We start from the raw sequence: 17,449 nt of genomic DNA, 5'->3' as shown, positions 1-17,449 counted from the left end.
TTCTTAGTTATATATTATTGATTTATTTATTTATTCCTTTCCATTGATGCAATCTCCATTGTGTCAAAGGCATATGAAACAAGCCAAGTGATTTCACTTTTTATTGGATGTTCTTCCTTAAACTTCATCCAGGAACAAATTTAATATTTATTGGCTTTGTCTGTTACTGGATTGAATTTGGATTGAGAGAGATATTGCTAAACACGCAGTGGAAGAACATGCTGATCTAAGAAAGTAAATAGTGTCAATGTGCTTTTAACTATGCTATTTTTTCAGAAGCAAGTCTAACAGTTTAAATAACCCAGAGTCTATATATCTGAAAACTAGGAATGTCTGAAAATGGACAAAACTAACACTCTAGCACAGTAGTTCTCAACCTTTCTAATGCCGCGACCCCTTAATACAGTTTCTCATGTTGTGGTGACCCCCAACCATAAGTCTAGCGCCAATTCTCCCAACAGAGCTTTAAGCTGATTGGCAGGAATGCCAGAGGGACATCCCCACTGTAAACACCTGATTGGTTGGATTGTAAAAATAAATTCCAAGGCACCAGCTTTAGTTCCTAACACCATGGGAAATTTGCCTTTTCCCCTGGCCTTAGACGACCCCTGTGAAATGGTCGTTCGACCCCAAAAGGGGTCCCGACCCCAAGGTTGAGAACCACTGCTCAAGCAAATAATAATTTGAATACTTTTAATTAGATTTTTAAAAATCTACTAATCATGTTGATGGTAGAGTGAATTATTCTAAATGCAATAAAACATACTTTTTAAATTATGCTACTGACCTCACTTAATTTTTGGAGTGCATGTAAGTTTATTAAATAGGAAAATATTTTACTTCAGATTAGTGTGTAAATGCAAATATGTGATAACATTATATGCAATAGTTTATAATACTATTTATTCTAGTCATAATGATCTCACTGGCAAGATTTGTTTTAGCAACAGAATTTGTGGTGTTTTTCCATCATAAGGAGTTTTGCAATAGGTTCTACTTACATAGGCTCCAGGTCTACGGAGAGGGGCGGTATACAAAACTAATAAATAATAATAATAATTTCCTGTGCTGAATTTTGAATTAAACCACCAATTATTTTCAAGACAAGGCATTCTCTATAATCCTGCAGTTTTGTATTTGGCAATATCTTAAATCAAGAAATTGCAATGTTGTGGAGAGGTGTAATAGTGAATGGTGTATTAATTCTCTTTTGTCATTTGTTGAAATAAGCTAAGTAGAATTGTTTTATTTTATTTATTTATTTATTTATTTTGTCCAATACACAATAATACATAATGAATGTTATAGAGGATATAGTAGAGAAGAAATATGAGATATAGGAGAGACTATAGGACAGGCGACGGAAGGCACTCTAGTACACTTATGTACACCCCTTACTGACTTACTGAACTTACTGTTCAGATAAATCTGACACATATCACCAGAATAGTTTTTCATAACAAATTAAGGGACTGAACCTTTTCTAAAGAGTTTATATTTCTTCTAAAAGGTTAGGGACTCAGGGATTTTTTCTGGATTCATAACTGCTAGAAGAAGCTCTCACAAATTGTGGGGCATGCCTTTTTATCAATTGGTATCACACCCTAATTTTATCTGGAAGTGGATAATCCACCCTCTCACAGATACCTACCCAAACTCCAAAATCATTTATAAAACCTTTCCTGAAGTAATACTACAATATTCATGCTTCAATGGTAGGAATAATGACTTAGGTAATAGGTTTGAATCTCAATTGTTCTGGCAAGTTGAATTTGTTCCATGTGCTCTCATCACTATTGCTTTGACAGCTTGTATAATTATTTTTCTATTCCCAGGATTTTAAAATAATATAATATCTAGATATATTCTTTCAATGTTAAGATCACTTTTATAATATCTTATTTTAGGCCTTGTTATTCTCTGCTGATCTCACTGGCAAGATTTGTTTTAGCAACAGAATTTGTGGTGTTTTTCCATCATAAGGAGTTTATTTATTTATATTTATTTATTATATTTGTATTGCTGTACTAATGTTATCTTACAGAGTAGTGTTCTTTTAGTGGTTTACTGCATTTTATTGCATACATTGTACAGAGACAAGAGACACTTTTCGATACTCTGTTGAATATTGTTATGAACAACAATTAAAAAAGCCAAAATACATACTGTAACACTCAAGATTTGTTCTGAGCTTTCTAACACCACAGGAGAATATTTTGTGGCAGAAAATGCACTTGAAATAATCATACAGAAAGCTAATACTGTACTCTTACTTACTAACACAATATTTCTTGTGCTCAGCATACTTTCTTTCAGAGTTTTCTACAATCTTTTTAGGGCAATGTATTCATTCAGGTTATTAGAATGTTGTACTTTTGTTAATATAGGGTGCCCTCACTTGCTGACTTTAGTTGTGAACTCTGTTGCTTAGTGGTGCAATTGTTAAGTGAAATGCAACTTTCTGTTGACTTCCCCATTGATTCTGCTTGTTGTTGGATGCTGGCTGCGGAGGTCACAAAGGGTGGTCACGTGATTGTATAACACTGTGGCCCTCATGGATGTGCCCCAGTTGTCAAGCACACAAATTGAGATCATGTGACTACAAGGATTCCACAACAGCCACAACTTTGAGTATTGGTTGTAAATCTTCCTTTTTTGGTGCCATTGTCAATTTTGAATGGTTGCTGAATGAGTGGTTAGTAAACAAGGACAATCTATAATAGACATATGCTCCGTCAGATACTGAACTGATTACTGCACAGATTCTATTATTATTATTATTATTATTATTATTATTATTATTATTTATTAGATTTGTATGCTTCCCCTCTCCTCAGACTCGGGGCGGCTCACAGTAATGATAAAAACAATATACAGTAACAAATCTAATATTAAAGTTTAAAATAACAATTTTACATTAAAAAGCCTAAAAACCCCAGTATATAAAAAAGCATACACACAAACATATCATACATACAGCTACATAGGCAGGGGGGGGGGATGTCTCAGTTATCAATCTATGGCCATTGTTTTCTACCTGCTTCATCCTTTTGGTAAACTACAACATTTGTTTCATTTATCACCTCTTAAGACTCGTTAAAATATACGGAATGTACAAAATTTATGCACCATGAGCCAAAGTGATGACAGGTTTGAATTCCTGAGCTTAAGTCTTTGGGATGGAGCAAAACTATTGCTATCACAAACTAATTACTGAATCATCAAATATAAAAGAAGCCAAACACCACAAGATGCTGAGCACAAGAAATCTACTCATGTTTGACAGAAAGGCTAAGAATTTGATTTAAAACCTTCTTTTTTTAAAAAACAACAACAAAAAAGGCCCTTGTTATTTTGTTCTTTGCCAAAGTCAGTAACAAGGGCAGCACTCAGTTTTCCCAAAAGGTTTTTAAGACGTTTACATAGTTTAACCAAAAAATATTTAATTTACTTGAAAATGATCTAACAAAATCTGACTTCATTACCAAATGTATTTACCCTGGCTACATATGAAAAGTATTTATTTCCCTTTAATAAAGAAGCATGTGATGCATAGAGATCAGGTAACTTTATACCAATTTATATTAATATTAATTAAAATATATTTTATTTAGGAGCAGTTTGTCATATAAAAAGTAGAGTTTGTCACATTAAGAGTTTTTTTTATTATTGCTTTTAAAGTTCCAGGTAGCAATGTGCTGTATTAACATCACTTGTGCTTGGACACTTTGATCTGTAGAGCCTGAAAATCTGTCTGTTTGTTGGGGGAAAACCTGTAGCCCTCAACTTACAACCAAGTCACGAGGTAATGAAAAGGTGACTTATGAATGTTTTTCACACATGATTATTGTAGCACCCTTGTAGTCATATGATCAAAATTCAGATGCTTGGCAAGTGTTCCAGGGTCATCTGATCACCTTTTGTGACCTTTTCAGAAGCAAAGTCAACGAGGAAGCCAGATTCATTTAACAACCATGGCAAGAAAGGTCGTAAAATGGGACAAAATTCACTTAACAGCTGTTTTAATCATATAATAACAGAGTTGGAAGGGACCTTGGAGGTCTTCTAGTCCAACCCTCCTGCTTAGGCAGGAAACCCTACATACTTCAAACAAATGGTTATCCAATCTTATTAAAAACTTCTAGTGTTGGAGTATTCACAACTTCTGAAGGCAAGCTGTTCCACTGGTTAATTGTTCTATTTGTTAGGAATTTTTTCCTTAATTCTAAATTGCTTCTCTCCTTATTTATTTCCCATCCATTGCTTCTTGTTCTACCCTCAGGTGCTTTGGAGAATAGGTTGACTCCCTCTTCTTTGTGGCAACCCCTGAGATATTGGAACACTGTTATCATGTCTCCCCTGATCCTTCTTTTCATTAAACTAGACAGACCCAATCTCTGCAACCATTCTTCATATGTTTTAGACTCCAGTCCCCGAATCATCTTTGTTGCTCTTCTCTGTACTCTTTCTAGAGTCTCAACATCCTTTTGGCGACCAAAGCTGAAGATAGTATTCCAAGTGTGGCCTTACAAGGCATTATTATAAAGTGTTATTAACACTTTGCATGATCATGATTCTATCCCTCTGCAGCCTAGAACTGTGTTGGCTTTTTTACCAGCTGCTGCACACTGCTGGCTCATATTTAAATGGTTGTCCACTAGGACTCCAAGATCTCTCTCTTACTACTGTTGAGCAATGCACTACATATTGCCTAAATGTAGGGAAGTAAAGTTTTGCCTAAATGTAGGGAAGTAAAGTTTTACATTTAGGCAAGAAAAACAAAATGCACAGGTACATTGCTCAACAGTAATAACTGTGAGAGGGATCTTGGAGTCCTAGTGGACAGTCATTTAGATATGAGCCAGCAGTGTGCGGCAGCTGCTAAAAAAGCCAATACAGTTCTAGGCTGCAGAGGGATAGAATCAAGATCACACAAAGTGTTAATACTACTTTATAATAATGCCTTGGAAAGTATTCAAGAGGAAAACATGTTAAAATATGATAATATTGTCAAATTATAGGGACTCACAGAAAAGCATCTTTCTTTCAAGGGTGATAGACCTATGTGTGAAAGAACAAAATGACAACTGGAGCTTGTTAAAAGCTTCAACTGAATCAGGATTTAAATCCTTAGCGGAATAGGTAAAATTTTTTACATGGATAGGGAAAATTGATGGATCCCATGTGTATAGTAGTTTTTTGTTACCCTAGTTTAGTGGCAAAGCTTTAAGGGATAGATTTAAAATAAAGAACATTTGATAGGATTAGTGTGATACTATAATTGCATGCGGGATCCAGCAGTTAGGCTTTTACTGTTTATGGGAGAAGTGACTTCTCCAGAGCCGACACAGCACTTGCTCAGAACATAAGAAACTGACACAGTATGGAATCATTTTTACTAAATTCAAAACACATGGGAATGCTTTTTCATTTCTGTGAACATTGAGGAGCAATCTTGCAATCAGTGATGAAAAAAAAATGAATACCTAAAATAGGATTTGGCCTAGTTATGTTAACATTTGAGATATAAAGAAAACTTATACAGTAGAGTAGAATAGAATAGAATAATAGAATATAATTTTATTGGCCAAATGTGATTGGACATACAAAGAATTTGTCTTGGTGCATATTTATTTTACATATTAATATATGTATTATATTTATATTTATATTACATGTATAATATTTATAATATTTGTAATGTTTATATTACATTTATTCTAGAATATAACATTTTATAATCCTATATGGGGGATATGGGCAGTTATGAAGTTTGGTATAAGAAGTTTGAAGTTTTATAAATTATTTTTCTGGTAGAATGTTGTTTTTTTAATAAGCTAAGCTCTCATCTCGGAAACATTAAAATTTAGTAAGATTTATGGAACTAAAATTGACACATACATATGTCACAGAAGTGAATACACATTTTGTAAATATTTAACTATATCTTTTCATGTGGCAACACTGAAGAAATGACACTTGTTATAATGTAAAGTAGTGAGTATAAAGCTTGTATAACATTGTAAATGTGCTGTGTATTTATTGTGTTGTACAAAGTAGTTTTAATTAATTATAGCAATTACTGGTAAAAAGCTGAATGATTTCCATGGTGAAAATGTAGATTAATCTGTGTAATGTAATGTTAGCCAGTGTAACAGTACTATAAAAACCATTTTACAAGTACTGTATTGCAAAGTCTATCCTGTGCGGCCCTCAGGCTCAAAATATCTGATCTCGCTAGCCTTCCCAAATCTTCATTGTCTTGACTATGTCTTTGATCATTTCCAACCAGCCCAATTATTGTTCTGAGTTGTAGCCTAATAAGCCAAATAAGAGAAGGCAGGTATAATCCAACTTCTCCTCAGAGCAGAACTTTCTAAACTCAAAATACTATAAGCTCTTCTGAACATCCATCTAATTGTATGCATTTTTGAAAAGTTCTGAAATTTCTCTAATGTGGAAATTAAACCTGCCCTCCCATTACCACAAATATTAAATTGACATTGTTTATCTTAGTTTTAAATGTTCACAGTTGATTATGCTTAATATTGGATATCTGATTTAAGGTTACAATGTCTAATTAAAAAGAATATCACTGTGACTGGAAGGAAACCAAGTTTGGATCTCCTTTTGTTTTGATACTGTTAAATAAACAAAATGAAACTTCAGAAAAATAAATACCTCTGCAAAATGTGGGACTATCTAGGTGTGCCTAATTTCTGGAGCATTAAGCCCTTTCTTCACATTCATGAGGGAGAAACACTTGTTTTGTCTGGTTTATTTTTGCTTCCAACTGCAGGGGGTGATGTCATGAAAGTAAGACAGTTCAGATATTGAGGGATAGTAGGGAATGAAATGGGATTCTTAAAGCACCAATGGCACCAATTTTGACTTTTAACTTCCACACTCCAAAATAGAAGAAAGTCCAGTTTTTAAGTCACTGAATTCCTGCATTAGAATTTCTGCGAAAGAGGGAAAGGAAGGGACAGAGGGAGGAGATACAGAGAGTGAAAGACAAAAAGAGAAAGACAGGCAAACAGATAGATTTTGGTCCAACTAAATCTGTGACCATAAGAATGATGTGGAGGAACTACCAGAGATATCAACTGCCCAAAATGTGAACTCCGGGTATAATATGATACAACCCCAATAGTATGTTTGTTTCTTACTTACAGTAATACATTAAAAAATATAGAATATTTGAAAGAGAAAATGACAGATGACAGAGACATGCTATTAAAAGGAATGCTGTATATTCTGTAAATATGAGGCAAATGCACCTGGGATTGATTAGTAGTAAAGTTCACCAAACTTCAGTTGTTCCCCCCCCCCTTCTCTCTAGAAAGTCTATGGTAAGACTATTTCCTGAGCTTATGTTGACAGAAATTCCCCTAAGGCTAGACCTAGAAACAAAATGCATAGAAAGAAACCAATCACTCTCCCGAAACCTAATTAGGAGGGATTTGCACTTCATTTTTTATATTATGGGAAGAGATGAAAATCGGTGTTAAGGTGTGATGTTTTTTCCCCCTTTCCTGGTCTTTTTTTCTTACTTTCTTTCCACCTAACTTTGATATCTAGAGCCTATAGCTGCATTGAAGTTTTTATAATTCATATGATTTACATTTCATCGTTTACAAAGTAGACTTTTAATTCTCTGTATACTGTTTGTTCATAGAACATTGTTTTACCTAAAAATTGGAGGGAGAGGTGGAGTAATATTGATTGATTGATTGATTGATTGATTGATTGATTGATTGATATGTCTATACCTCTCAGCTCAGTAAAACACGTGGCAGTTTACAAAACACAGGAAATCCTCAACTTACAACAACCCATTTAATGACTGTTCAAAGTTTCAATGGCACTGAAAAAAGTGACTTGTGACTATTTATAAGTCCCCCAGCACCATGAACCCGGGGAACTCCACCGCCAGTCTGGCTACGCCTCTAGCAGCGCAAGCAGGGCCATTTTAAGGAAGCTGGGAGACAGGTATATCAGCAATAGACCCAGCTGAACCCCGGGGTCAACTTCAGGAGGCAACGAGACTTCCTTGATTTTTTCCCCCTTGAAAACATTTTGTTTCTCATCCAACAATCTTCTTCAGTTCTTCTAGCACCCTATGTTTTAGGTATTAATTTCAAATGAGTTTGGATGGAATGCAAATATTCACCTGAGTACTTCCAAAGTATATGCACAATAGGAATGTGTTTCCTTCTACATTTTGTGTGTGCTTCTTCTAAAACAAATTCTCCACCACAACTGCTGGGACCGTATTAATTTAGTTAGATCAAGCCATATGTTAGAAACCATTGCTTTGTTAATTTAGTGGTTTTGTCTATATGCTGATTGAGATACACAATAACATTGTTTGGGTTCTTTAAAAAGTTATAGTATGAGATACTGTATGGTGCATATTTCCTTAACCAAATTAAGCTTTTGACACAATAGATTGTGTATATTATATCAAACACACATGAATGTCTAACATACCAGTATGTAATGAAGCACAATATAGGAATTTCCTATACTTTTCTACTATTTTATAGGACTATTGTTTTTTTCTTTTGTGTTAGCATTTAGTAAGTAACCACAACACTTGATAAAGTGGTTTGAAGTTACAGGCAGGCACCACATCACAAACTGTACAGGAATTTATTTGAGATAAAGTACAGATGGGCTGAACTCTGGATCTGGTATTCTTCCTGCTGCGATGGATGGAAGAAATATTGAGATCCATTGTCTAAAAGAAGAATTTCACTGTCAAAGATTTTCTCCCCAAACAACAACAAAGTGAGACAGCCTTCATATTGGAAACATCCATGTCTCTGTTGTGGTTGTATTTTACCCCCAAGTATAAGTAAAAGAAAAGTAGATTTTTGTCATTCAATTTTATATCCTTTCAAAGTAGTTACTAATTACGCAGGCTGTGTCGTATTTTCTGTTGTCAGGAACATATTAAAAGGGACCAACTTGGTAGTGAAGCGTGAAAATCACATACCTTAAAATCCATGTGTGTGCACACACACACATGTGTGTGTGAGGGAACATTTTGGGGTTTGCATCCATACTTTTTATTTTATTATGATGTTTTCATACAGCAGTCTCTTGGCAACAGAGTTATTCCACAGCACTATCTTATGTCTAAGGATATTTACCAGTGTTCCCTCTAATTTTTTGGGGGGGTGGGCGGAAAAGTATAGTGTCTGAGCGGCAGTCCCTTCGGGACTGGGCGGCACTCTTTCCCTCTCACTCTTTCCCTCTTGGCTTCTGGGCAGGTTTGAAAAACTCTGAGTTGATGATGATTTTTAAGTGAGCCATTGCTCACTGCTCAGCTTAGAGGGAACTATGATATTTACCCATGTAGTAGGTCTGTATTAATGTTATCCTTCTCACCTTTCCTACTATCTTCTCCTATTGGTATCTTATGAGTTTGTGTGCGTCTGAAATATGCCTATTGCCAATTGCAGCGATTCCAGGAAATGAAATATTTTACGCTGATTTCTAATCCATTTGAAAGACCAAAAGTGGCTCAATATTAGCCACAGCTATTAAGTGTATGGAGTTCATAAACTCTTAGATGGGTAACCAGTTCATAGGCTAATATAGAAAGTGAGAAATGATGTATTCCAAGTCTTCCTTGTTGTGTAACCTTGCCCCACCTATTCACCTCCATTCTTTTTTAGGCCTCCTGTGTTCCTCTGCCTCCCTTCAGCTACCATTAACAGGCTTGACTTTCTCCCATTGTTTCCTGGCCCCTAAACAATTTCGTTCTGAATGAGCATATTTCAGTCTGTTTTCTTCCATGTGTGCCCTCTTGTACTAATCCTGAGCCTCTTTGATTACAAAAGTGCTAAGCATACCTGCCAGAGTTAGCTAGCTAGCTAGCTAGCTAGCTAGCTAGCTAGCTAGCTAGCTAGTTAGTTAGTTAGTTAGTTAGTTAGTTAGTTAGTTAGTTAGTTAGTTAGTTAGTTTAATTGGATTTTTATGCCGCCCCTCTCCAGGGGCTTGGGGCGGCTAGTTTAGATATATACAGTACATTTTCCCCTATGTGAATGGAGGAAACTCTTTGTTTTTTATAAAATTATTAGATAAAGTCAAAGAACTTTACTTTGGTTGTTGAGCATATTAAAAAAAATATGCAGAAGGCAGAATAAAATAATTAAAACAAAATGGAATTTTGATGAAATCATACCCAATTGCAGGTAGTCCTTGACTTACAGACAGTCAGTTAATGACCATTTGGAGTTACAATGGCTTCAGAAAGAGTGATGTATGGCATGGCTCTTGTTACATACCTCCCAGAGACCAATAAGAGCACACAGAGTTGGCCTCCTCCAGGTCCCGTCAGCCAAGCAATGCAAGCTGGCGGGACCGCGGGGGAGGGCCTTCTCTGTGGCCGCCCCGGCTCTAAGGAATCAACTCCCCCCTGATGTCTGTACTGCTCTCACCCTATTGGCCTTCTGTAAGGCCACGAAGACCTGGCTTTGCAGACAGGCCTGGGGGCCATGAACCAACAACAATAGTGGCCAATTGTATGTATGTTTAGTATGCATGTTGGGTTAGTTATTATGCTTATTGAGGTTTTTAATTAATGGTTTTATAACTTAGTTTTATATTTGACTTCTTTTTATTGTCTTGTATTTTATATTGTTGTAAGCCGCCCTGAGTCCTTCGGGATTGGGTGGCATAGAAGTCAAGTGAATGAATGAATGAATGAATGAATGAATGAATGAATGAATGAATGAATGAATGAATGAATGAGTGGGTGGGTGGGTGGGTGGGTTGGATGGATGAGTGAATGAGTGAGTGAGTGAGTGAATGGATGGATGGATGGATGGATGGGTGACTGAGTAAGTGAATGAATTAATTAATAAATTAATGAGTGAGTGAATGAATTAATGTAAAGCACTTCTGGTTGTTGCAAAATGTCATACCACCCACCCCATGTTCCCATTTTTTTGTATAAGGGCAGACTAGATGGACCATGAGTTCTTTTTCTGCTGTCAATCTTCTATGTTTCTATGTTTGTTTCTACCAAAAATACCCATTTGGGAGATTAGTTTCTCCCTTATGATATGAATAGCCTAACAACTATGTGATTCACTTAATGACCATAATAAAAACAGTCAGAAAATGGGGTCTAGTAATGTGGGCGCCTGACTTACAATCAGAATTCTGGTCCCAATTGCAGTTGTGAACCAAGGACCTCCATTATTTATGAAGGAGAGTATCCATAGTGATAAAGGCTTCTGCTCAAAGACTTTTTCCCATTTCGAGATAAAGAGATCAACTGACACCTGCTGGAATAAAACTGTAGGGAAAATAACAAGCCTGAGTGAAAATTTGGAGACGTGAATACATACCCTGTTTCCCCGATAGTAAGACACCCCCGATTGTAAGACGTATCGGGGTTTTCAGGGGGGTCGGCTAATATAAGCCATACCCCGAAAGTAAGACATATGTCTTACTTTCGGGGAAACACGGGGATATTGCCGCCTCCCTCTCATCTAACTGCGCGCCGCCTCCTGCCCACATCCGCACCGTCCCCCTCTCCATACGTCGCCGCGTCTGCCACCTCCCTCTGATCTTAATGAGCGCCGCCTCCTGCCCACTTCCGCGCCGCCCCCCTCTCCATACGTCACCGTGCTGTCCCCCTCTCCATATGTCACCGCGCCGTCCCCTGCACTTGTCACTGCCACCTCCGGCTTAAAATACGGTAATGCACACAGTATTAATCATACATCAGTAAAACATACACACTGGCATACTGGGGTATCATCTGCTGTTTTGTGGTGAATACAATACTGTTCAGGTTGTAAATAAATGTTAATTTTATGGTTAAAACAAAAAAATTGACGATTTTTTTTCCAATATAAGACATACCCCGAAAGTAAGTCATAGTGGGGCTTTTGGGGATAAAAAGAAAGTAAGACACTGTCTTACTTTCGGGGAAACACGGTATATAGGCTTCAACTTTTAAATAGCCCTGCTTCCATATGAAGAACAGCATTAGGCACATGCTGAACCACTTGAACAATGGGAACATAAATAATGGTTGAGTGGGTTACATAGATGATAGCTTTGAATTCCATGCAGACAGAATTGGAGCAAAATAAAATATAATTAACGTTTTTTTAATCCAATAAAAATGCAGCGCTGCTAGAAATATGACTTTAAAATGGTAATCTCTATTTATGTGTCTCCTGGAATAGGTTCAGGTCAATGCTTTATGGAAGAATTTTTAGTTATCCTGTACTTTTCAATCCACTTATAATTAATTTAATTTTTTTTTTAAAAAAACCTGTTATTTATGGAGCACCAACAATGAGATGAAAGCCAATTGATCATCGCCTATTCTCTCTCTCCCTCTTTTCTGGTTCCAGGATTGTTCCAAATACTCTTGCTAGCCCACTGAAAGCTGTAGTTGCTCCTTCCCTCCTTCAGAAGCACAGCTCAGCACCATCACACAGCCAGTCTGCAAACGGGCATCATTTCTCAGCAAATAAATTATATGTGCCGTTTCCAAACCAATCTACGCAGCAGGGGCCACAAGGTAATCCCATACTGTACATTTAGAAAAGGATGCACCATGCATAAAGAAATGTAAAAGGCATACACTCTCTCAGAGCCAAAGTATAATACAGTGCCTTGACATTATTATGTCAGGCAAGATCCATCTTTGCTATTTTATAATCTGGATTAAAAAAAATGGGGACATGGTAAATGTAATGACTTTAGACTGTATAGCACGTTGTATTATCATCATGAGCAGGAAAGCAAACTTGAGCTGACTGTTTTCAGTGGATCCTCTTTGTTTCTCATAATGTCTAATTTGAAATAGAATTTGGCATTCAACAGCATCTTGTATAATCCAAAATGCTTGGGGCTTTGGTTGATTTGGGGAGCTGTGCTTCAATTATTGGAGATGTCATTCAAGCTGATGAGCTCTAGGTTAGAGGGAACCATTTAGATCATTTAAGTCATGTTTTAGAAAGCAATATGACAAATATTTTATATTTTCATATGAAGCAGAAATAGTATAAATGGAGTCATTGGCATAATAAAGGTAAAAGTAAAGATTTCCCTTGTCCAGTCATGTCCAAAAGATGCTTTATGATCATGTGGCCAGTATGACTGTATGTCGAAGCACACAAAACATGGTTACCTTGGTACTTATTAACCTACCCTACCTAGGGCAAATAATAGAAGTTCGGTCTATCGTGCATCACTTAGGTCTTGAACCTGAACTGTCAACTTTCTAGCTGGCACGCCCAGTATCTTAACCTCACCCCTCTCATTGGTATAATAGACCAAAATACATGGAAATGTATTTTCTATTTTGTAATATAAACAACAAACCATTTTTACTGGAAAGAAGTAGCCACTCTTCGTGAGATAATGCATGCAAATGAAATACACATTTTGGCAGACTCAAATGCAGTAGCTGCTTGTATGCTGAGGAGGACAAATGATGAAAGAGCAAGCAACCAGTGATCCCTTCAGTTTTTCAAGGATGTTTTCTTGAATGCTACATTTGCCCATGTCTGTCTGTCTGTCTATTTGTCTATCATCTGTCTGTCTATCTATCTATCATCTACCTACCTACCTACCTAATTAGCAAAAAATCCTTGTTTGAGTATACAATTTCCCATTTATTTCGTTTTGCAAAACTGCTTTTGGTCAGATTTAATAACTGTTAGACAAGATATTAGCAGCAATAATAATAATAACAACAACAACAACAACAATAACAATAATAATTTATTAGATTTGTATGCCCCCCCCCTGAAGTCTCCGAAAATAAGGGAGTAGATGCATAATATCCTGAGCTATTAAACAGCCAAGAATATTTTAATTCAGTATATAACACATGTTCAGTGTGTCAGAGAATTTGAGTCTACTATAAAATTAACCTGAGATGGGTGTGTAATATGAGCACTACTACAGAAATCTAGTTGACCTCAAGCATTTGCAACTCAGGCAAACCATTGATGGTTCATGGATTTGTTCAAAGGTTTCAGATTTTATCAGACATATTGGTAATTTTCTGGAGTATGCCAAAAAAAAATTGAAAACACATATTGTATATCTGGCTTAATAATAATACATAATTACTGTTGGAGTAATGTTAGTATGGTTTTAATTATGTTTGTTATCCTTCACTGCTTACATAAATCAATTTTGTATTTCAGTTTTTCTTCATAGAGAACCAGTTTAGACAATTACTTTAGCACGTAAATTACTATATTGATTCAATAGTTAAATTGTGGCTGGTAATACAGCTAATTCTTAACCTTTGGTTTATCTTTGTTCTTGTGGGGAAAAAATTACAAACTCAACAATCAGGTTTTGGAGAAAATATACTAGTAACCAGTTCAGCTTCTTTTTGTATAAGAAACCTTTCAGCAGCAGATTGGAACTAAACTTGCAGAAAGCTAAGAAATAGGAAGATTTCAGATTGTTTTGATTTACAGGTGGTCCTCAATGACCAATACTTGTAACAATCATTCAAAGCAATGACAGCCTTAGAAAACAATTCTTTATCAAATTTTCTATGCCAAAAGCTCCCCCCCCCTCCTGCCAGAGGCAGTTCTTGCTCCTTACATTACTGCTACCTATCCATTTAGGCACTTGCCAAAATCCAAGCACACTAAATCTCCATTTGGGCAGTTGCTTAGGAGTGGCAGAAATTTGCTGAAATGATTTCTCAGCCCATGGAATAGCACTTGTGCCTTTGGCCTGGATAACAAGAAAGACATAGTGAACAGGAGGGAGCAGGGGAGGAAAAGAGCAGATTCCATAGAGCAGTGTTTCCCAACCTTTGCTGGCTGGGGAATTCTGGGAGTTGAAGTCCAAATATCTTCAAGTTGCCAAGGTTGGGAAACACTGCCATAGAGGAAGCAGTTCCACAAGCAGATTCCTAGAGAGGAAGCAAGTCCATCAAGTGGATTTTGAGAGAGGAGACCGCTCTAGGACGATGGTTTTAACCCTCGGGATATCAGGCCAAAGCCAGTCTTCTCACTGCTGCCTGTTTCTCTAGGAATCTGCACAGGAATGGGGAGAAGGAGATTGTGCATGTGTAAAAAAGTGAAGGAATGAGAGTGAGTGAAAGGGCAGAATAAAGTACAGAAGAAGGGAGGAGGAGAAAATGAGAGGGGATTAAAAGAAAAAGGGAGGCGGAGAGAAGCTGGCGCCACACAGTAGCAGGTGGACTTTTGGAAACAGCAATTCTTCCAGTGTTTCTTTGCTGGAGGACAAGGCTCCTTTGCAAAAGTATTTCAGTGAATTCCCATTGTTTTTCAGCAGTTGTGTGCTTGAATTTCAGCAGATGCCAGTGCAGAGAGGGAATAGTAATATAAAGAGCCCAGGCTGCCTACGCCAGGTGCAAGTGACCGTGGGAGCTGCAGCATAGGCCATGCACGAGTGCCTCTCTGATCTGGTACTGAAAATCCTGCTTGCAGAGCGGAGTCTCTTAGGATCTCTCCCACCTCCCTGACTCATCCCATATTCTTTACCTGGGACTTTGTCTGCTTAACAACCCAGGCGTTTGCTTAGCAACCACATCCCAGGAATGCCAGAATTGTGGTTATTGAACAAAGCAGCCATGTAGCATCTCACGTAACGACTGTTTCTCTCAACAACACAGATTATAGTTTCAATTGTGGTTGTAAATTGAGGACTGCCTTTAGTTGAGGACATTCTTAAAGTTTCTTTTCCAACTGCAGCCTGCATGAACTTCTGTTTCTCTTCCACACTTGTCCATTGAAAGAATAAAAGCAGGTTTGAAAAGCTTTGACTTAGTTTTAGTAAAGTAATGCAATATATATATATATATAGACTAGGATAGATCTATTTCGGCCTTGCATATTGGACAAACGAACAGGAGAGTAAATCCACGTGTTGCAGAACATAAGAATGCATTAAAGAAAAAAGAAAAAACCTCCTCCCTTTTCCAAAACTACAGGACATGAAATTGATTTCGACAGTACCAAATTAATTTCCAAAACAGAACACTACAGCAAAAGAATAATCATGGAAGCCATCGAGATAGAAAAACATCCCCAAAATATGAACAAGCGGAATGATACCTCTCGCTTACCAGACATCTGGAAACCAGCCCTCAAACGTACCCCAGCCATAGAAACCAGACTCAGAACACACATTGTTAAACAATCAAGTAGCCTGCAAGTTCCAACTACTCAGGATATCACTCCTAATCTACAACCATTAACTAATCAGCATACCTCAGCTACATCAACGACCCCAATTGTTACCCCACTGACTCACCAGGAAGTTTCTACACAGCAGGCAATTGCTGTGTAGAAACAAGGACAGAAACACCAGCCTGAAGATGACGAGTGAGACCTCGTCGAAACGTCGCCAGAAATGAAAGCTAAAACTCATTATCTCAATCTGGCAGTTTAGAGATATGCAGGTTTACATATTCGTTTGGATAATATAAATTATCTCCAATATCTGATAGATGCCAGGTTTGAGAAAGCACCTGCATCACTAAAAGCTAATAGCAGTGGGATGTCAAGGATGAAATTTAGCTGCTTGTGAGTGCAACAAAATGGGGGGGGGGGACCAACCATCCTGAATTAGGTTTTTTAGAGAAGACAGCATGTTATTTTAAATGCCATTTGTGGTAATGTCACTCTGTTTCTGTTAATACTTTCAAATCCAGTTCTTAAACTGAGTACATTTTAATCAGTGTCTGCCAGTAGACATACATACTCAATTTAACTCTAAAAATTATAAAGAACAGTCATCCAACTGTACAATCAATTATAAAGTCATTGTAAATGAACAGGCATATTTCTATTTCTACTCTGTTTTTAGTACAGTAACTCAAACAAACTATCTCTGGGCATGTTAGGGATATGAATGCATAGACAATATGTGAGAACAAAACTCCAGTAGAATTTATGACTTCAACTACAGTAAGATCCAGATGGAAATTATTACAAATGGAAAGAATTTGGTGATCAAATAAAATAGTACATCTATTTATATCTTACATGATGTATTTGCCTTAAAACTTTATATAATTTGACGAGTTTGACTTATTTATATTCATATATTAAAAGGAATGACACAAACGAATTGGCATTTAGGAGGTCTATTCCAATGCTTTTACTCATTATATAATTCGTTTAAAAGTGCTTCAGATTTTTTGGCTTAGGCTTAAGAGAAATAGGAGCACCCAGCATACTTTATGATGTGGTTAACTACAGCTTTTTTATGTATCACATATAGCAAAATTATAGCCGAATGTTATGTTTGGAACATAGTTGACTCCTTTATTAACTGTTGCATTTATATATTTTATTCCACATAAAGCATTTAACAGTGATCATTTAAACCGACAGCATGTTTAGGAAATTCTTCTTTAGAAATTAGCTGGCACAGATTTGATATAAATCTGAGAAACTGAAGGAATGCC

General features: G+C 36.7%; 1 protein-coding gene across 5 annotated transcripts in view; it reads left to right on the top strand.

Moving 5' to 3' along the window:
- GLIS1 (GLIS family zinc finger 1) overlaps positions 1-17,449 on the top strand; it is a 260,750-nt gene that overhangs the window by 230,972 nt on the left and 12,329 nt on the right. For all 5 annotated transcript variants that reach the window (XM_070745920.1, XM_070745924.1, XM_070745925.1 and 2 more), the window contains one exon: positions 12,387-12,556. In XM_070745920.1, coding sequence (XP_070602021.1) covers positions 12,387-12,556 — 170 coding nt within the window. The remainder of the gene's footprint in view (positions 1-12,386; positions 12,557-17,449) is intronic.

This window comes from Erythrolamprus reginae, chromosome 3 (genome assembly GCF_031021105.1).
Source record: "Erythrolamprus reginae isolate rEryReg1 chromosome 3, rEryReg1.hap1, whole genome shotgun sequence".
In the NCBI taxonomy this organism is placed as follows: Eukaryota; Metazoa; Chordata; class Lepidosauria; order Squamata; family Dipsadidae; genus Erythrolamprus; species Erythrolamprus reginae.
This window is presented reverse-complemented; position numbering and strand designations above follow the sequence as displayed.